Source organism: Carcharhinus amblyrhynchos, chromosome 4, assembly GCF_965287045.1.
Source record: "Carcharhinus amblyrhynchos chromosome 4, sCarAmb.v2.hapA, whole genome shotgun sequence".
NCBI classification, from domain to species: domain Eukaryota; kingdom Metazoa; phylum Chordata; class Chondrichthyes; order Carcharhiniformes; family Carcharhinidae; genus Carcharhinus; species Carcharhinus amblyrhynchos.
In genome coordinates, this window is record NC_137327.1 from 21663148 (window position 1) to 21685823 (window position 22676).

Consider the following 22676-nt stretch of genomic DNA (forward strand, 5'->3'; position numbering starts at 1 on the left):
TGACGAACTGGAGAAGATGTGGTGTAACTTCTTTTCATTTGTTCGATTTTATTCTTCATGAACCCATTAGTCTGTTGAAAAGCAGTATTCAAACCTGATGTTCAGAAAACTTTATTTCTTCTTAATTAAATATACTTGCTATTAAATAGTACTTGTGGCATTTCAGCATCTCAGCATACTCAATTTATATTAATTACTTTTGACCTGCAGTAACTGTTGTTGTGTTGGCAAACTAGGTCAATTCCAGGTTCAGTCGCTGTTGTGCAATAAGCTAATTGATCTTTGGTTTCAGTGGCTTGGCGGCAGAATTTGTTTAGGCCAAAGTGGCACAAAGGCACCACAATTGTCTTAGTGGCTTTTCTTCAGGGGAAAATCAGCTAACATCCAATCTGTAACTGCTACAGCAGCTTCCCTGCTGATATAGATGTATTTAGATGTCAAGGAAAGACTAGTGTGGTCTCAAGTATAATGTGTACATTGCTAAAGTAATAAACTTGTACATGTATAATGGCATCACTTGGCCTAGATACTGGAATTGAGCGACTACGCATTGGAGCACCTCCCAATAAGGAATTACAGCTGTCAAGAAGAAATTGGGATTGCAGAAACGGTATAGAATAAAAAGGTATTGTTGTCCAATTTAACTCTAAGCAAGTATACAATGGAATGGGTGTGCAAGGAATGGGGTGAGTGCAAAATGTAGTCACAAACTCAAATTTGAGACTTTGCCTGCAAGCAGGAAGTCATGTGAAAATGTTTTTGAGAAGTCTTGTGGAAGGATAGGGGAGTCTGGAGTGTGGATGGTCACAACTTCCCAGGGCTTGAAGAAGCATTCCTGCTCCTCTTGAAACCACCAACTTACCTTGGAAGATCTTGTTATTCTCCTGGCTGTTGCTGACATGCCATGGGCTAATGGAAAAGTCACTATTGAAGCCAGAGTTATAGCCAGTCGGAGTCCAATTGATATACTGGGACCCAACAAGCAGAACTTTATGAGGTTGCTTCTTTTTCCAGCAAAGACTTCAAGCACAGATATGCGGTGACCAATTGAAATGATGGCCAGTGAATCGGCAATGGAAATGGTTTATTACACCATTGGACTTAACACTGCACTTTAAAACTGCTGCCAGCCCACCTCCTTTAAGTCCTACTTGGAAAGTTGCAGCCACTCATGCTCCAGACTCCCTCTACACCTCCACGAGAGTCTTCCAAAGATGTCTCCACAAGACATCTCAACTAAAATATCAGCTGACTCAAATTTGGGTTTGTGAGTCCATTTGTACCTCCCAGCCCATCTTCCCCTATCAGCCTGCCCTGCACTTGCTGAGAATCAAAAGTGGATCACAATGGGCATTGTGCACTAAAATGCAAGCTCTTTTGGCTGATTGTGCACCAAGCAGTAATGTTTCTGTTGCAGCTTTACAGCTAGAATTTATCAGCAGGCTCTGAGGCAGTGGGGGAGCCAAGTGTAAAATTGCAAGGACAGGATTTCCTCGAGGATCATAACTGCGCCAACCTGGTTGCAATTTTATGCCAGAGCAGGCAGACTCTGAGGGGAAGCCCACCATTGTCCCATTTAAGGCCCTTACCACCTAGTCTCAATTTTTAGTCTGTCAGGCAGATGGTAGATTGGGGGAAAGCCAAAATTGATTTAAGTTCAATTTCGCGTTGGGGCTAGCCTACATCAGAAGCTTCCTTCCGATTGGAGACGTCCTTATGTTAGGGCCCAGTGATCTCCGAACATCCCTGCTCCCACCGACCTATCCCCCTATACCCCAATCACCCACTTAGAGATTCCCACACCTTCATTATCCTTCCCCACACACCCCCACACCCTACCTTGACCCCTGCATTTACCTTTCCTCCAGTTCCCAACATTTAGTTCCAGCCAGTTAGCCAGGGTGCCTCTTCTAGCCCACTGCATTGATGTTCCTGGAATGAATGGAGAGTTCTCCTGCCTTCTGCCGATCAGCACTCGTTAGTGCATGAAATGGCATCGGGCCTGCTGAAGTTGGCAGGGTTGCAGGCTGAATCCCCACCATTCTGTAAATTCTGGCCTAAAAGTATTACAATAAATGCTGTGTTTCATAAACCTGTTTATTTTTAAAGACAAGGATTTTCCAGTTTTGGCTCTGTTTGAAAAATAGCATTAAGTAAAATGCTGATTTGTCATTATATAACTCCAAAATATCAATTATCATTCCAAATTCATTAATTGTGTCCTATTCAGGCTAGAACTGTTTGTAAACTAGAACTAAAGTGGGTCAGTTCAATCTACTTTATTATATTCCTCATTTATTATACATTGGAAATGTCTTGCTATTTCCCATGAAATCTATCACATGGAAATAGCAGCCTCAAAGTATCATTATTCTATTTCTAGGACACTTGTATTGTTTTTATTAAGAATATAGGACTGTGCAGTACTGAAAGAAGCCATTGTGTTGTACCTGGTCAGACCTAAAAATACGTTCTCTCGTTAAAACCTTTATATATTAAATTTCGGCATATTTGAAATGAAAAACACATATGTGTTGGAAAAATAGGGTTAATTTTCAATATTACAAATTAGAAGCACCATTTGTTCTTACATGTCTTCTTCATCTGACCTTTTATCTTTTAGAATTATGACAATTAAAATTGTAATAAAGTGTATTCATTTCTGTCATTCATATACACTGAAAATTACGTGATATTTCAAAATGATTTACATGAACTTTTGTCTCGTATTGAAGCAACCGGCATGACATTAATTTTTAATGATTTCTTTCTGCTTCATTTGGAAAGAGATTGTGGCAACGCATTTTACAGGTAATCAGGCATGCAGTCCTGTACAGAATGATAACCAGTATGCCAACAATCTCAGAAAAAAAAGGAAAAAAAGAGGTTGAGGTTAGTCACCAAAGGTGATGCAGTAATGTATTCATTGCCAGCAAATTACTTGGCCATTTGCTTTCTTCCCCCAGCTTAGAGAACAGGTATGTTTAATCATCCAGGGATATTGGAATTCTGATTGACCAGCACTCTCCTGGAAAAGTGTTTCTTAATTTTGATTGATGAAGCGGTTTATCTTAGACTTTTTTTCTATTCTGCATCATGAAAATGATATTAGAATCTAAATGAGATTCAGAATTTCCTGTTTGACAAGCTTGGTTGATGAAAGGGTTCCATGTCAAGGTCTGACACACTAAAATTATATGCAAATACTGTTTGAGCTCCATTCAAAATTAATCAAGGGGCAAAAAAGAAGACTATCATAGGAACATGTTCATATTTCTGGCTCATTTTAAAATGCCGAAGGGTGTTTTCAGATTAGTTAGTTTGAGAAATTGGGATTTGACAAGCATGCGAATGCTCAGCTTTAATGGATTTTGATAACTAACACTTCCTTAATTTTCTTTATCTTTGCAGATTTACAGGCATTTGCTTTTGTTCCTGGTGTTGTATTGTTGACAGTTCACAATGTCTTTTCTTCCACATAATCAATATTACTTCCTAAAATAAACATATCTCATTCAGATACCTTCCTTTTCATCTTTTGAAAACTCAGCCCATTGCTTTGTGAAATATTAATGATAATATTCAACATATTATAACATCAAACATAACAAGGATGAAGGGAATGCTTTATCAATATTAATTATGGCCTAATTTTGCACTATTTTAGAGATTTCTATCTTATCATGAGCATATGTAAATATTTGATGTGTTATCACATGAAAGACGTGTGAATTCTCGAATAAATCACCATTTGCCATGTTTTACCGAAATGCAGTTCAAGTGGATTAACAACATTAAGTGGATTAACAATTGGATAATGGCAGAAGTAGGATGCATAAAATGTGTTAGAGTTAATTGGCAGAGGTTTTGCATGAACATATTAGTTGGATAAACCAGTTGTGACAGGATGCATAGGCCAGAGTAAAACTAAACTGAGAAAAAGCTGCGTATCCTTATGGGAGGGAGATTAGTTACTCAAATACAGATAATGAAAAGTAGCTAATAAAAAGCAATGTCAACTATAAAGAAAGTTTAAAATGTCATTGTAAATAAATTCTTCTGACTTCAAACATTTGATTAATTTGTTACAAATTAGCTGGAGAAAATAATCCTCACATTAAATAGCTTTAGGCAGTTTCTTTGTTCTCATTATAATTGCATGTTGAGTTGTAATACGTTACATTCTTTTATGATTCATCACACCTTAGAGCTTGCTGTTAATTTTTGTTAAACAAATAAGACAGCAGTGTACTTTCAGCACTGAAGAAAATTGCCACATTTAGTTAACATGCATTAAACAGGAAGTCACATATCCAACTGCAAAGATTTCTAACAGTTTAATTTGGAAAAAAAAATCTTAATTGTATGCCATTTCTCAACTTACTTTGGCTCCTGGTCTCTCCTTCTAATTTTCAATGAATTTTCTCCTCTGCCTTATGTTAACCTGTTTTGCATTGTTTCCCAAATAGGCTCCCCTCACAACTCTGTCAGTACCAATCTGGTTGGAAATGAAACAGCAACTATTTCCATATATGTAGTAGATAGTAGATTTAACAAAGAGTGCCCAAACGAGCTGATGGCGACCTAACCAAAAAATATGAACATTAGGTTGTTAAGTATGTTCAAGGCTGAGATAGACATATTAATCAGTAAGGGAATCAAGTATAATGGGGATAAAGGAGGGGTGGGAGGGGGACTGGAATGGAGAATTATCACATCAAATCAGTCCTAATCTCAGTGAATCATGGAGCAGACTCAATGGGCCAAATGGCCCATTCCTATATCTTTTGGTTTTATTGACATAGGTAACCAAAACAAAATCAAAGAACTGAGCTTCAAGGACAGTCTTAAAAGAGGAGAAATAGATGTGCATGTCGTAGCTAGAGCGGCCTCAGCAGCTGAAGATATGACTGCCAACAGTGGAGAGTTGACCAATTAGGGTGACTGAAAAGAGGGAGAGATGACCAGTCCAAGATGATCCAAAGCCCTTCAATGTGGAGAACATTCTGGTCCCCATTTTTTACTATTTTGATTCTAAGTGCTGGGTGAACTTGAAACTGAGAGTGCTTCAGATCTGACTTTTAGACCTGTTCTCTATGGGTACCCCCATACGCACTCTGCCTGAAAGAATATCAGCATTCCAAATCGCACCGCACAAGCCTGTGGGCAGGGCTTAACATGCCTAAAACTTGCAGCTCCGATCAGCGCCTGCAACTGCGCATGTGCAGAAAAAAAACATTTTAGAATGTGGCTCCTTGCTACATCCCTCCCAGGCTGGATATTGCCTGCCTCAGCCCCCACAGACATTGGCCTACCCTCACAACATTACTGACCCCCTTATCCCCCACCCAGTCACCCAGATCAATTGCGGGCCCTCCGCCCCCACCCCCCTCCACCGATCTCAGGCAGAGCGGACAGCAGACGCCCCTCCTTCCCCCCACTGATTTCAGGCAGAGTGGCAACGGGCCCTCCTTCCCTCCACCAGTCTCAGGCAGAATGGCAGTGGACGCCATCTTCCCCTCTGCCCCACCGATCTCAAGCAGAGAGCCATTGGACACTAGGCACCTACCTCCTCACTAACTGGAGCGCCCGAATCAGACTTTTATGGAGTACGTCTGTTTCGTACTGATTCTGGATGGGCGAATGCGGTGGTAAAGGGGGAAGTGCCGGTAAAGTTGGGCGTACAGCCCATTAAATCAATTTAAATACATACAAATGTATTCAAATGGCCATCGCACCCGTTTTGGGCACAGTCCTGATCATGGCCATTTTCGGGCTTTGGTAAAGGGGGAACCAGCACAGAGGTGGGCTTGGATCGCACTACTCACCTTGCGCTACTTGCCTCACGCCCGACTTTACCAAGTTCTTGCGCCTGAAAATGGGTGCAACGTGATAGTAAAATTGAACCCGTTATCTTTCTGTGTAGACATAGCTATGATTTGGAACTCATCTCGTATTAAATGGTTGATGTGAATTCATATTCTACTCTTCCTGTGGCCCCGCATCATCTAAATGTACTTGCGGCGGGATCAGGGGTGTGGAGGGTTTCTTGGTTTTCCGACCCATTATGGCAATAGAAGATCCTACTGTAGAACTGAATATCATTCGTCACAAATGCAGGGACATATTTAGTGCAACTTGAAAATAAACTGTAGGCTTTTAATTAAAACTGTCCTAACCATAGTGTTAAATGAAAACTCAGGAAAACATAGTCTGGTTCTCTGAGAATGGTAGCAGCAGAGAAGGCCATTCAACCCATCATATTGGTGCAAATTCTCTGTAAGAGCTACTCAGCTAGACCCTCTCCCCTGCCTTTTCCCTGTAGCCCTGCGATTGTTTTCTCTTCAGATAATTATCCAATTCCCTTTTGAAAGCCATAATACATTCTCAGGCGGCAGATTCCTCTGTCATATTTTCATAATAAATTAAGAACCTGCATCCTTCTATTTTGTAAGAGAAACAAGTACATTTAGATGAGCATAGATGCACACATAAACTGAAGTTGACAAGAGCATTGTACTGATGAGTTCACACAGGCTCCAGAGGCTAACACAAATTCAGTGCAGCATCTGGTTTAACAGCATAATGCATTACACATTTATTGCAGGGTCATTTTCCTTGTGGCATCAAACAAATTAAACAACAAATTTGGAACAGTTTCCTTTTTAAATTTTAAACAATTTGGTTAAAAGCTGTTGTAAACTTTTTCTGGTAAATTTTAGTACAGAATTTACTGGTATTTTACCATAGCCAAATGAAAAAAAGCTCATATTTAAATAACGTTCTACTCAACTTCAAGATATTGTAAAGCATTTCACAACCAATGTTGTACTTTTCAAGTATAGATGTTCTTATGATGCAGGCAAACAAGATAACCAATTTGCATCCAAACTAAATAGGTAAGTGGAACTTTTTATTTTCACTGATGTGAGCTAAGGGATCCATATTCATTAGGACACCCAAACTAATCCTGCTTTTCTTTGAAAAGTGCCTGTGATCTTTTGCATTCACTTGCAATTACAGACTGGTTACAGCATGGAAGGTGCCTACGCTGGCTCTTGGTATGACTAACATAGCTAGTCCTGCTCAACTCCCTTTTCCTGGTAGCCCTGCACGTTCTTTTCTCTTCAGGTACTTAACCAACTCCATTTTGGAAATCATGACTGAATTTTCCTTCACCACACTCTCTCAGGTAGTGCATTCCGGATCCTAAAGTGTTTTCAAGCCACTATTAGTTCTTTTGTCATTCAACTTAAATCAGTGTCCTCTGGCTCTTGACTCTTCCACCTATGGGAACAATTTGGGGGCCATCTTATCATTGCGCCCCAGCAGTAGGGTAAGCCAGTAAGATTGCAAGAGAGCTTCAAAATCTGGTTGACACCTGATTTCACACCTCTCTCAATCTTACCGGCACCAGAAATCCTGCAAGGTCAGGCTTGCACACATTTCTGGCACAAGCCCAAAATAAATTATTTAAGTTAAATTTAGGCGTATTTAGCATGAAGTTAAGGAGCCCAGGAGATTATTATCTGGGCTCACTTGACTCTGTGGCCCATCAGGAGAGATTCTCTCAGGCAAGAATAACAGATGATTCCCAGCAACTGTTACTAGGCACGATAGCCTCGCCAGTAGAACCGCAGGCCATTGAGGCCCTCCAGGGAGGTCGGGGGCAGTCTCACAGTGGCACTCGGACACCAGGAAATACCAAGGGGGCATGGCCTGAGGGGTGGGGCCAACTGGGGGTGGGGCCAGACCAGAGCAGCCAGTGGTGCGGAGGGGGAGCTGCTGCCACTCTGCAGCATGAATCGGTGAAGGAGGATTGGGGGTGATCGAGACTGACCATGGTGGTGGGGCCGGGCTGATAATTGGGGGAGTGGTCAGGCTGGCCGTGCAGGAGATGCTCCGGCTGGCGATCAGGGAGGGGTCAGGCTGGCCAATGGTGGGGAGAGGAGGCCAGTTGCCACTTCGTATCAGGGACCACTGGTGGAAGGAGGGGTTGGCCATGATGGTGGGATTCGGGCTGATGAACAGGAGAGGGAAAGGGCTAGCCAGCTGAGGGGTGGCCCAGCCAGTGATCGGAGAGGAGTCAGGCAGGCCAACGGTGAGATGAGGGGGCCAGCTGCCACTCTGCATTACAATTGGTGAGGGGGGGGAGGGATCAGTCTAGGAGGAGGGTTTGTGAGGCTGATCAATCTGGAAGGGTGTGAGGGAGGGTCGTAGGTGTAAATTAGTCCAGATGGATAGGGCAGGCCGCAGTAGGCCACAGGCCCCCACTGTAGCTGGAATTGCTGTGTTTGTGGCTGGTGAGAGTCGCAAAAACCCAGCTTGCAGGTGCAGCAGGTGGTCAGGAAGGCGAATGGGATGCTGGCCTTCATAGCGAGGGGGATTGAATATAAAAGTAGGGAGGTCTTGCTGCAGCTGTATAGGGCATTGGTGAGGCCGCAGCTGGAGTACTGTGTGCAGTTTTGGGCGCCGCACCTGCGCAAGGATATTTTGGCCCTGGAGGGAGTGCAGAGGAGGTTTACTAGGCTGATACCGGAGTTGAGGGGATTGAGCTATGAGGAGAGGCTGAATAAACTAGGCTTGTACTCGTTAGAGTTTAGAAGAATGAGGGGAGATCTCATTGAGACGTATAAGATGATGAATGGGATGGATAGGATAGAGGTGGAGAGACTCTTCCCGCTCAAAAAAGACAGTAGGACTAGGGGGCACAGCCTCAAGATAAAGGGGAGGCGGTTTAGAACGGAGTTGAGGAGGAACTTCTTCACTCAAAGGGTGGTGAATCTCTGGAATTCTCTGCCCGTTGAAGTGGTGGAGGCTGCCTCGCTAAATATTTTTAAGAAGCGGGTTGATGGGTTTTTGATAAGAGAAGGGATTAAGGGTTATGGGGAGAGGGTGGGAAAGTGGAACTGAGCCACGACAGATCAGCCATGATCTTATTGAATGGCGGGGCAGGCTCGAAGGGCTAGATGGCCTACTCCTGCTCCTATTTCTTATGTTCTTATGTTCTTATGTTCTTATGAGAGTAGCGGAGGATTTTAACAAATCCTTGCTAGTTTTCCTAAATTATCCCTGCTTATTCAAGTGACTGTTAATTTTGTCCCAGATTACTGTTCCTAAACGTTTCCTCACGACTGTGATTAAGCTGACTGGCCTGTAGTTGCTGTCTTTATCCTCATATCCTTTTTTGAACAAGGATGTGACATTTGCAATTCCCCCGTCCTCAAAAGGAGTGGAAGATCCTCACAGTTTCCGCCCTTACTGCTTTCATATTCACAAATGAGTGCCCATCCGGGTCCTGGTAACTTATCAACTTTAAATACAACCAGCCTTTCTATTAACCACCCTTTATTCATTATTAGCCCATTCAATGTCTCAACTACATTTTCTTTTACTACAATTTTGACAACATTTTCTTCCTTTGCAAGGATTGGTGGAAAGTACTCATTTAGTACCTCAGCCATGCCTTCCACCTCCCCTTTTCAGCCCCCAATCAACCCAACCCCTAATTAGAGTTTTACCCTTTAAATAGAAGACTTTGAATTTCCTTTTATGTTGGCTGTCAGTCCTTTCATACTCTCCTTTGTCTCTCTCATTTGCTTTTTTTCACTTCCCTGTCAACTTCTTATATTCAATCTAGTTCCTGCTTATATTATCAGGTTGACAACAATGGCAAAGAGTGCCTCAGTTTAATGTCTCATCCAAAAACCAGCACCTCTGACAATACAATACTCCTTCAGTACTACACAGAAATGTCAGCCTAGTTTATGTGGTCCAGTGTCTTAGCCACTGAGCTAAGACTGACAAAAAGCTGAACTATGGACATTGTGAGTTATAAATATTAATTATGTGCATTTTTTTGGGATACTTTTCAACCTCCCTTTCTTGTCCATAAAAATTAGCTGCCAAGAAAAACATAAAATGGCTAAACCAGAAGACCAAGGACATGTCCAAAACTGCTACAACACGAATTGAAAAAGCATCTTCACCAGTGCAGAAGCTCTGGTTAATAACCTACAGTAACATTATTGAAAAAGAATGCAATTCAAACATGTCCAATTCTGTCCTTAGAATCTCAGTCAGGAGAAATCCATGGTTCAGCTTCAGAAGGAACTGGAAGTTTTCAAACAGGCACATGAATCTGACGTAGAGCATTTTAGTCATGAAACTGCTCGACTCCGGAAAGAGCTTGACTCATCTACAAAGGAATTACAGGAGAAGTTGACCAAACTGCAGCAGTACAAGTCCACAGTCGACAGACTGAATTCTGACCTACAGCTTGCACATCAGCAACACCAAGAGGTAGTCCAAGAGGTAAGGATATATTTATCTGTCTTTACAGCAAAATACTGCCTTTTATTAAATAAAAACAGAAAATGCTGGAAATATTCAGCAGGGCAAGCAGCATCTATAGAGAGAGAAGCATAGTTAACATTTCAGGTTAATAACTTTTCATCAAAATGGGAAAAGTTAAAGTTGTGACGAATTTTAACCAAATACAAAGGCAAGGAAAGGGGGATGGGAGGAAAGAACAAAAGGGAAGATCTCGAAGCGAGGCAAAAGTGGATGGGAGTGGGACAGGTTAAGAAAAAGATGGGTCTGGAGGAGCTGTACATGAGAATAGCAAATTCATCAACACCTGCTGTCCAAAGAATGGTGCCAATTGTTATAATCTAAAATTGTTGAAGTCAGTGTTGAGTCTAGAGGTTGTAAAGTTCTTGATTGAAAGATGCAGTGCTGTTTTTCAAACTTATGTTGAGCTACTTGGTGTTATCATTAGACTATTAATCTAGAAGCCCAGATAATGTCCTGGGGACCCAGGTTTGAATCCATCATGGCAGTTGGTGAAATTTGAATTCAATAAAAAGTATATGGAATTAAAAATATACTGATGACAATGAAACCATTGTTGACTGTTGGAAAAACCCATCTAGTTCACTAATGTAATTTAGGGAAGGCAATTTGCCATCCTTACCTGGTCTGGCCCGGGCTACATGTGGCTCCAGAGCCACAGCAATGTGGTTGACTCTCAACTGCCCTCTGAACAAGGGTAACTTGGGTTGGGTAATAAATGCTGGCCAGCCAGAGACACCCCTGTCCCATAAATGAATTTAAAAGAACACATTGTAACAATATAAGAGGCCAAGGAGAGAGAGTTTAGGGTTGGAGTGGGATAGAGAATTATAACTACAGATGACCGAATGCTCTTGATCACACTTATGGGTGAAATGTTCTGTTTGTTTGTCTCTAAGAACTGGCTCTGACGCAAAAACCAATGTGCCGCTCCCTGGTTATTCTGGCCGGATACTGCAGCACTTAGAGAAAAAGATATTGCAGCCATCTCTGATGCCGTCATGCTGACGGATTGGGACAAGCCCTGATAGAGCTAGCAATGTTTAAAAGATATACCTCCCCTCCCCCCACTATTTGAGACCATTCAGGGAGAGTCAAAGGTTTGAACAATCTGAGTTTTAAACTAGTTTGGATCTGTTGTCTTCTGTTCTGTTATGTATCTTCTTGCTCTGTTATCCAAGAAATAGTGATGAAAATTCCATACTGTAACTCATCCAGCAAAGTTATGCCAGATGGATTTGGTTCAAGATATCTGTGTGATATCAATTTCAATTTTAAATTGCAGCTTGAATACACAGCCTTGCTTTCAAAGAGCTCTACATTATCTGAATGCTTTGTGGATTTTTTGAGAAGTGTGTGACCCATCACCAGGTTTAAGAGTCTTCAATTAAACTACTAAGAAAGACAAAAAGAACAGAGAAAAAAAAGTATACCACAGGAACAGGCCCTTTAGCCCTGCAGGCCCATGCCAATTATGATGCCCTAGCTAAACTAAAAAAAACCTTCTGTGCTTACTCAGTCCATATCCCTCTATTCCCTCCCTATTTCCTGTACTCATCTAGGTGCCTTTTAAATATTGCTAATGTGCTTCTACCACTTCCTCTGACAGCGCGTTCCAGGCACCCACCGCTCTCTGTGTCAAAAGCATCTCCCTTAAACTATATCCTTCTCGTCTTGAACCTGTGCCCCCTTGTAATTGACACTTCCACCCTGGAAAAAGCCTTTGACTATCCACCCTGTCTATTCCTCTCATAATTTTGTAGACCTCAATCAGGTCTCCCCTCAGCTTTTCAGTGAAAACAACCTCTTATCTCAACCGTTTATTCAACTTCTCCTCATAGTCAACACTCTCAAGATCAAGCAACATCCTGATGAACCTTCTTTGCACTCTATCCAAAGCTTCCACATCTTTCTGGTCATGTGACAACCAGAACTATATTCTAAATGCGACCTAACTAAGGTTTATATAACTGCATCATGATTCTCCAACTCTTGTACTCAGTGCCCCAGCTGATGAAGGTAAGCATGCCATATGGCTTCTTAATCACCTTGGCCACCTGTGTTGTCACTTTTAGGGAACTGTGGACCTACATGCCAAGATCCCTCTATGTCATTGTTCCTGAAGGTTCTGTCATTTACAGTATAATTCACACCTAAATTTGACCCTTCAAAATGCACCATCTTGCATTTGTTTGGATTAAACTCCATCTGCCATTTCTGTGCTCAAGTCTTCAATCTATCCATATCCTGTTGTATCTTCTGACAATTCCAGCATGATCAACAACTCCACTAATCTGTTGTCATCTGCAAACTTACTAATCAAACCACCCACATTTTCCTCCAGATAATTTATATATACTACAAACAACAGAGATCCCAGCAATGATCCTTGCGGAACACCACTAACTAAAGATCTCCATTCTGAAAAACACACTTCCAGCACAACTGTCTGTCTTCTATGACCAAGCCAAGCCTGTATCCATCTAGTGAGCCTACCCCAAATTCCATATTAGTTTAGTTTTTGTACCAGTTTGCCATGTGGAACCTTGTCAAACACCTTAATAAAGTTCACATAAACTACATCCACAGCTCTTCCCTCATCAATTATCTCTGTCACCTATTCAGAAAACTCAACCAAGTTGGTGAGACATTACCTTCCCTTTGCAAAACCATACTGCCTGTCATTAACTGGCCCATTTTCTTCCAAAGGTACATTTACCCTCTCCCTCAGTATCTTCTCCAAAAGTTTCCCCATCACTGACTTCAAGCTCACCAGCCTATAATTCCCTGGATTATCCCTGCTTCCTTTCTTAAACAAGGAAACAACACTGGCTATTTCCCCATCCTCTGGAACCTTGCCTGTGGTTAAAGAAGACATGAAGATATTCGGGCACAGCCTCAAAATAAGGCGGGGGGGGGGGTCAGTTTAGAATGGAGTTGAGAAGGAACTTCTTCACTCAAAGGGTGGTGAATCTCTGGAATTCTCTGCCCAGTGAAGTGGTGGAGGCTACGTCGTTGAATATATTTAAGTGACAGGTAGATAGATTTCTGATAGACAAGGGAGTTAAGGGTTATGGGGAGAAAGCGGGAAAGTGGAACTGATCCACTGCAGATCAGCCATGATCTTATTGAAAGGCGGGGCAGGCTTGAAGGGCTAGATGGCCTACTCCTGCTCCTATTTCTTATGTTCTTATGTTCTTCTCTGTTAAGGCCCCAGCTACTTCTTCCCTTGCCTCCTGCAGTAACTTGGGATAGATCTCTTCTGGCCCTGGGGACTTGTTTACCTTAATGCAATTTAGGATACCCAATACTTCCTCCTTCAATATATTGACATTGTATTGACAAATGTGCAGCCATGTACAGGGTTTCTGTTTACTCAGTACACAATACAAGAACAGAGCAACAGGGGTACACCATTTAAGATCTCAAACCTGCTTCATCATTCAATATGAACATGGCTAATGCTCAACTTTATTCTTTGTCCAATATCCCTGAATACCACGGATTAACAAAAATCTGTTCATCTCAAATTTAACAGTGGTTCTAGCAGCATCAATTGCCATTTACAGATGGCAGTTCCAAACTTCTATCACCTTTTGCATAGGTACATTTTTTTAAATTCAATTCCTGAAAGATCTGGTTCTAATTTTTAGACTATGTTCCCTAGTCCAATTCTCCTCAACCAGCAGAAATAATGGCCAGAATTCTCCAGTCTATCATTGCCCTGCCATCACTGTCAGTGGGTACAGAGAAGTTGGCCCTCAGCCAAAACTCTGTTGACTACAGCGGAACCAGAGAATCCCAGCCAAGGGCAAGGTTGGAGATTTCCAGTCAGTTTCTCTCTTCAACCCTCTCCATTCCTCTTAATATTTTCTAAACTTTGATCATATCACACCTTAACCTTCTAAGTTCCAGGAACTACACCCTCAGTTTGTGTAATCTCTCCTCATGATTTCACATTTGGTATAATTCTGGGAAATCTACTGCGCTCCCTTTCATGATAAATATAACTTTTCTGAGGTGTAGAGGCTAGAGCAGCTCAGTGCTCCAGGTATAACTGGGGCTTTGAATAATAGAAGTATAACTTCTACCCCTCTTAACCTAGTCTTTGAGATGTAAAAGACAATGGGCGTGATTCTCTCAAAAAAATTTGAAGTGCCAAGTTTGCATGAAAACTGGAGTAACTCCCGCCGGTTTTTTTTAGCTTGATTTTCAGAATGAAATTTCCCACGTGCTGAGCAGCGGAGAGTGCCTGATCGCGGGCCAGTCTGGGACACCACATCACTGCCACTCCAACCACAACACCTGCCAATCGCTGCCCCTCCAACCCTCCCCCACCCACCAATTGTTGGACTCCCAGACGTCTCTGGGCCAGTCCCAATAGGCCCCCCCGCCAATCCTATGCCACAGCAGTCCCGACCTTCCCCAGCTGTTCCAACCCTTCGGGGGTGCTGACATCACCCCTCCCCCTCACCCCTCTCCCTGTCCAACTCAAATGGCCAGCCCCAATCTCCATGCCCCCCCACCTGCCCCCGGCAGTCCTGATCCCCCGGCAGACCGACTCCCACCCCCCACCTAGATGGCCAGCCCTGTTCACCCCTTTCCCTCCCTCTGCTACCCTGTGCAGAGTGGAAGTGGGTCCCCCCACCCCATCCAATCTGTTCCTATTGGCCTTGCACCCTTGGCATTGCCCGATACCCAGTGAACAGTGCTAAGGTGCCCCTTGGGCAGTGCTAGGGGCCAGGTTGGCATTGCCCAGGGGGCAACCATCTTGCCCCCAACCGCCTGAAGTGGCCTCAATGGCCTCTGTTTCCTCCAACGGGGTCAGACCACCTGTTCCCTGTTAGGGGGGAGCAGTTGTAAACCGCGCTGGAGGGAACCACTCCAGAGGGAGGGAGGGAGGGAGACACTAGCAGGCTTGGAGACTTCAGTACCGAGCCCTCTAATGAGAGTGAAATTGAAATTTAATCAGCTTCTTGGCACCGATTTCTGGCATGGAGCTGATGACTGGAGAAATCTTGGACCCGGAGACACACAGAGGACGTGGCACCCAGTGGGAACATGAGAAATAAGAAATAGGAGCAGGAGTAGGCCATCTAGCCCTTCAAGTCTGCCCCACCATTCAATAAGATCATGGCTCATCTGAAGTGGATCAGTTCCACTTTCTGGCTTTCTCCCCATAACCCTTAATTCCCTTGTCTGTCAAAAACCTATCTACCCGTGACTTAAAAATATTTAGCGAGGTAGCCTCCACCACTTCAACGGGCAGAGAATTCCAGAGATTCACCACCCTTTGAGTGAAGAAGTTCCTCCTCAACCCTGTTCTAAATTGCCCCCCACTTATCTTGAGGCTGTGCCCTCTAGTCCTGCCGTCCTTTCTGAGCGGGAAGAATCTCTCTACCTCTACCCTATCCATCCCTTTCATTATCTTATACGTCTCTATAAGATCCCCCCTCATCCTTCTAAACTCCAACAAATACAGACCCAGTCTATATAGTCTCTCTTCATAGTCCAACCCCCTCATCTCCGGTATCAGCCTAGTGAACTTCCTCTGCACTCCCTCCAAGGCTAAAATATCCTTGCGCAAGTGCAGCGACCAAAACTGCACACAGTACTCCAGCTGCGGCCTCACCAGTGCCCTGTACAGTTGCAGCAAGACCTCCCTGCTTTTATATTCTATCCCCCTCGCTATAAAGGCCAGCATTCCATTCGCCTTCTTGATCACCTGCTGCACCTGCAGACTAGGTTTTTGCGACTCAAGCACAAGGACCCCCAGGTCCCTCTGCACCGTAGCATGCTGCAGCTTTTCGCCCTTTAAATAGTAATCCCTCCTACTATTATTTCTGCCAAAGTGGATAACCTCACACTTGCTAACATTGTACTCCATCTGCCAGGTCCTCGCCCACTCGCTCAGCCTATCCAGATCCCTCTGCAGACTTTCCACACCCTCCGCGCAATTTGCTTTTCCACCCATCTTCGTGTCATCAGCAAATTTCGTTTCCCTACACTCAGCCCCCTCCTCCAGATCATCTATATAAATGGTAAATAGCTGAGTCCCCAGCACCGATCCCTACAGCACTCCACTAGTCACCAACCGCCAATCAGAATAGCACCCATTGATACCAACTCTCTGCCTCCTATTAGACAACCAATCCTCTATCCACGCTAACACCATACCCCCAACTCCATGCCCCCTAACCTTCTGAAGCAACCTTTTGTGCAGCACCTTATCAAATGCCTTTTGAAAATCGAGAAACACCACATCCACCGGTTCCCCTGTCTACCGCACTAGTCACATCCTCATAGAAATCCAATAAATTCGTCAAACATGATTTCCCCTTAACGAATCCGTGCTGCGTCTGCTCTATCAAACCATTCTTTTCTAGGTGCCTCATTATTTCTTCTTTGATGACGGGTTCAAGCATTTTTCCAACTACAGACATTAAACTAACCGGCCTATAATTCCTTGCCTTTTGCCTGCTACCTTTTTCAAACAGCGACGTAACATTAGCCATTTTCCAATCTTCCGGCACTTCCCCGGAATCCAGCGAAGTTTGGTAAATAATCACTAAGGCATCTACTATCACCTCTGCCATTTCCTTCGGAACCCTGGGATGCATTCCATCCGGTCCTGGGGACTTGTCTACCATCAGTCCCATTAGTCTAACAGGAAGCCTGCTAAACAGTCTTCGCTGATTCCTCCTGGCCCGTTGTGCTGTTAGAGCAGTGCAGCAGGCTGGGAGAGTCACTCCCAATATTCCATTGCCTTTAAATTAAGTTCTGTACCAGCTGCCCAGTTTCTTATGCAGACAATGTAGGGTCCTTCTGCAAAAATAAGGAAAAGTACCTCCACATTTGCTTGTAGCTTTATTATGCTGAACTGTAAGTTATCTTTAGTTTTAAAATTAAACTTATAATCATGTACCATTTTTAGAATACAACTAATTCATAAGAACGTAAGAACTCGGAACAGGAGTAGGCCATCTGGCCCCTCAAGCCTGCTCCGCCCTTCAATAAGACCATGGAGTGATCATTTCGTGCGCTCAGCTCCACTTACCTGCCCGCTTACCATTGCCCTTAATTCCTTTACTGTTCAAAAATTTATCTATCCTTGCCTTAAGAACATAAGAAATAGGAGCAGGAGTAGGCCATCCAGCCCTTCGAGCCTGCCCCGCCATTCAATAAGATCATGGCTGATCTGAAGTGGATCAGTTCCACTTTCCCACTTTCTCCCCATAACCCTTAATCCCCTTGTCTATCAGAAATCTATCTACCCATGACTTAAATATATTCAGCGAGGTAGCCTCCACCATTTCATTGGGCAGAGAATTCCAGAGATTCACCACCCTTTGAGTGAAGAAGTTCCTCCTCAATTCAGTCCTGAATCTGCTCCACCTCACTTTGAGGCCATGTCCCCTCATTCTAGTTCTGGTAAAATTTGGTAAATCAGTAAAATAAAAACCACGAAAGGTGACCTTTGCGTTCAGAAAAAAAATGACATTGAAGAAAGTAATCTATTAAAGTGATCTATTAAGACTTGGTAACATCTTTCTGAATGTTTGTTAATCTCATGAGCTACCTTTTCAGAGTCGCCTCTGCTAATCAATTCTTACAGTTCAATGTCCCCAACTTTACATGTTTTTCAGGTATCTCAATGTGAGGATATTATGCGCAAACAAGAATTGGAAATGGCCCAGCTTAGACAGCAGCAGTTTGACTCTGAGAACCAAATAGCTGTAACCAATCAGAACTGCAAATCACTTGAAGCCATGTTGGATCTTTATAAACAAAAATACCAGACTTGTCTAAACAAGATCACGGAGCTGGAAAATTCAATGCAAAGCCTGGAGGCAGACTTACAAGATGCCAATAGACAAGTTAGTAGAACAAAGAAGGACTGCGATGTAGCAAATCTGTCTGAAACATTCAATCAGTAATTGTAGTCACTCGCCCTGTTTTGAAGCTTTAGGATAGAAGTCCAATTTTTGTGGTATTTCCGAAGGCATTTGCATTTCAGGCCTGTCACCTCCTGTTTTTGGAATTTTCTTGGTCTGTACTTTAAGCATTTTGAAAAAGGCTACTGTAATAACTCAAGGCAACTCAAGCAAGAAACTAAAAGGTTTATTAACAGCACAAGTATTCAGGTCTACTCCCAACAATACTATGACTCCAACTGATGCCTTCCAGCCCCAGGAATGTGTGCTCTCGCTACTGATTGACCGAGGTTCATGTGCTCGCACCCCATTGTTCTGGCCTGGTCATGTGACCTGAGAAGGCTCAACCATTAAAGAGGCCACACTACTATAGTCTTCTCCCCCGCCCCCAACCCCCCCTCCCACCCACCCACCCAGCTCTTGGACTGGACTACCTATGATAAAACAAAAATAAAAACAATTAACACATTGACAGACAAACAACAATATTACAGAGAGGATACCAAGGAAAGATAGTTCGTAATATCAGCATGTCAGAAACTTCTGGACCCTTGCAGAATGAAATAACTCTGTCAGGGGTTCAACAGCATCCAACAACACAGGATCCATTGACAGAGTAGATGTGCTAACCACCTTTGGAGCTAGGCTCTTGCCAGTTCTTCTGCCTCAGCCCCACCATAGAGGATGTGAGGATATTATGAAATCTTTAGTTCAGAGGTTGGTATATAGAAGCTTGATGCAGGGCACACTTACTTGTTGCCTGGAGCTGATTCTACTCTCTTGCCTGAGTAAGAGGTAAGGCTGACACCTGTCTTTACCCTGTGCCTCCACCATATATGAGACTGGCTCCATCTTCTCCACAATTCTCTGCACAGCCAGGCAGTTCCATTACTAAAATTGCTTGCCAAAAGGTCAGCAACATCAAATGATCTGACCTCTTTCTGAGTGTTTTGATAATCTTTCTGTGAGGCTTGCCTAGCTTGCACCCTCTCCGAAAAATTTGGGAACACTAAGTCCAAACAGTACACAGATACCAATCTTGCAAGTGGGCCACAGTGCTGGAATGTGGTGTAATATTGTAGGATAGCAAAAAACTTACCAATCACAATGACCATGATCCATGAGACTTCTTTATGGAAACCTTGAATATCTGAATGGGCTCGCTCTGCCAACCCATCTGAGGCAGGATGGTATGGGGTCTCCCTTGCATGACAGATTCCACTAGACTTGATGAAAATCTAAAATCCGTCAGCCATGAATGCCATTGTCCGACTCTAACACCTCAGGAAGACCATGGATCTCAAAGATCTGCCTCAGTTGATCAATAGTAGACGCAGCTGTGGTGGATCTAAAGAGCTGAACATCCAACCACTTGGAATGAATAAATCAGGAACATGTCTCCCAAAATTAGGCCCAGCAAAACATTCATGAAGCTGGAACCACTGATAGCCTAGATATTTCCAAGGGTGCATATTCACTGATGGCAGTAACATTTGCTGAGTCTGACACTTTCACACTGTCCAGCCATTTGTTCGATTTCCCTTTCAATGCCAGGCCACCAGACTTAGCTTATGGCCAATGCTTTTATTCTGCTCTGGCCAGGATGGGCATCATGTAACTCCTGGAGAAGTGGTCATTTCCCCCTGGGGTAGTATGATGACATGGGCTGCCTACAATAGCACCCAACTTCGCAGGTTATCTCATCCCTGTCTTGCAAATATGGTTTCATTTGCTCTAACTTGTCGAAGTATCACCCTGTCTGCACCATTTTCTTGACCTTCAACAGGAATAGGATCCAGTATGTCCATGACTTAATGTGGGCTGCTGAGATAGGCAGGGTGTCCAAACAGTGCGCAGCCAATACCATCTCCTGCGGAACTGGCAGTGAGTGTCAGTGGCAATGCGAGGCGGCTTAGTGCATCTGCATTTAATATCTGTGTTCCTGACCTATGCTGGAAGGTAAAGCTGTATGCTGCCAGCAGCAAGTCCCATCTCTGCACCCAAGCCAAGGCAAGAGGAGCACTCCTGGAAAAATCCCAACAATGAATGACTTATGGTCTGACACGATGATGAAATGCCATCTGAAATTGAATTGGTGAAATTTTTTCACTGTATAAATGACTGTTAGACTTTCTTTGTCAACTTGAGTACTTTTTCTCAGCATCTGACGAAGCTCTCGCAGCAATTGCAATTGGCCTCTCTGCCCCATCCATCAGTCCATGGGATAGAACTGTTCCAACTCAAAATGACAAGGCATCACAAGTGACTACTAATGGCTTGCTCAGGTCAAAGTGTACAAGCAATGTTGATGACTATAAAGCCTGTTTGATTTTGACAAAAGCTTCTTTCTGCAAGTCTTCCCACTTCCATCACTGATGCTTTTTAGTAGAAGGGCCAGAATTGTGATACGTTCAGCAGGAACCTTCCATAGTAATTAACCATTCCTATGAAACACTTCAGTTTTGTCACATTCCTAGGCACCGGCACTTCCTTAATAGCTTTCACTTTATCATCAATGGGTGCAAGACCTTTGCATCCACTTTGAAACTGAAGTACGTAGCCTCCTCAGCGTGATAGTTACATTTCTCATGTTTTAAACATATGCCAGCTTCCTTAAATCTGCTGAGGATTGCTGCCAGGTTTACAGCATGTTCTTCAGGAGATGCATCTGTAATTAGGACATCATCCAAGTATACCAAGAGTCTGGGGATTCCTTGTAGCAAGCTCTCCATTGCTGAAAAATGGCACAGACTGACAAGACATTAAATGACAATCTGGTGTACTGATATTACCCCTTGTGGATATTTATTGCAATTAACTTTCTGAAGTCCTCTTCCAGTTACTGTTGTTGAAAAGCATGACTTAGGTCTAGCTTAATGCATTTGAGGCCTCTTGCTAACATAGCACAGAGGTTCTCTATTCTCAGAGTAGGGCAATGATCTACCTGAGCTCCCCTATTTGTCATTAGTTTCTAGTCCCCATAGATCCTCACAGTTCAGTATAGTTTCAGGACAGAGTGGGCACGGCCCATTTGGAAAACTGCAAGGCTTGGTGATGCCGAAGCTTTCCAACTTTTTCAGTTCAATCTGTACTTTCTGGTGTAATGCATGTGGCACTAGGTGAGCTCAGAAAAACCTAGGGTTAGGTAAATTTTAGCTTTAACCTCTCTTATCTGACCCCGTACTCTCTGGAACACGTCCTGATGTTTACATATGGGGAGTCCCCCATCCTGGACATTAAGTATTCCAGCCAAATTTATTTGTTTTAACCAGACCTGTACCATGAGACTGGGCCATTGTCTTTCAATCACCAGGAGAGGCAGCCGAGTTGACTGCTTCCTTTATGATATGGGCACAGAAGTTGTCCCCACTATCTTTATAGTGTCCCTCCAATATATCTCTTCAGAGTAGCCTCAAATGGCTAGGACTTGAGGGCTGGGGTTTCTTCTATAGATTTTGAATGTTTTGTCACCTGTGACAGTGGCAGCTGTGCAAGTGTTGAGTCCTTTTCAGGGGTGGCTATTAATCATTAAAACAGTCCCAGTGGAAGGTTTCTTGCTGGGTTGGACTTCACGGAGTGTGTAAGCCTCGGATCCATCCTTCAGTTCCTCTTCAGCTTATTCACAGAGGTTGTATTTATCATTGCCTTTTTCTTGGAGTGTTCGTGCAGCCTGCTTCACTCGACACCTAGCTTGCCGGTGATCCTTCCTTTTACACCTGAAGCAGATAAAATTCTTGCACTTTGGGAGTGATCTCCCCCACACCAAAAACATGCCTCAGATCCTGGTGCTGAATGACTCTCAAGTTTCTGCAGTGCCCCGGCAGCAGCCATTTCCCACCACAACTGGTTCACCTCATTGTGCACGCTTTGCAGTTCACACATTCCTTGCTCAGAGCACTCAAGTCATTTTGGCCATCTCTGCTACTTTTTCCAGTGAAATCTTGGTTTCAGCAAGCAGTTTCTTTTGGATGTTGATCGTTGCTGATCTCTCAACCCCTCAACATGTCTCCCAACAAAGGGCCAAACTCGCAGTGTTCAACTAGCCATCAAAGTCTGGCCACGAAGCCAGAGACCATCTCTCTTGGATCCTAACTGCAGAATGGAATTTGTACCTTTGCATAGTTACAGAAGGTCAGGGGTTATAGCCATCTTTAACTAAATTGACTGACTGGTCGAAGGTTTTTGTGTCTGGAGTCTCAGGTGATATCAAACTCGTCACCAGACTGTAAGTATGTGAGCTGCAGACTGTGACTGGTATCACCTTCTGTTTCTCTTTGGATGTTATTTTGTTTGCAGTGAAAATGATAAAGCAGCCTTTCAGTGTACTCTCCCAACTTTCAACCTTGGGATCAAAGGGCTCTATTTTCCTGAATACTGGCAACTTTAAAA

General features: G+C 43.4%; 1 protein-coding gene across 5 annotated transcripts in view; it reads left to right on the forward strand.

The window, feature by feature from the left end:
- The window catches only part of LOC145341822 (uncharacterized), a 707529-nt gene that overhangs the window by 526027 nt on the left and 158826 nt on the right, over positions 1–22676 (forward strand). For 4 of the 5 annotated variants that reach the window (XM_080186786.1, XM_080186787.1, XM_080186788.1 and 1 more), the window contains 2 exons: positions 10072–10314; positions 18000–18230. The exons of the other annotated variant lie outside the window; for it this stretch is intronic. In XM_080186786.1, the coding sequence (XP_080042912.1) occupies positions 10072–10314; positions 18000–18230 (474 nt within the window). The remainder of the gene's footprint in view (positions 1–10071; positions 10315–17999; positions 18231–22676) is intronic. 5 annotated transcript variants of the gene reach the window in all.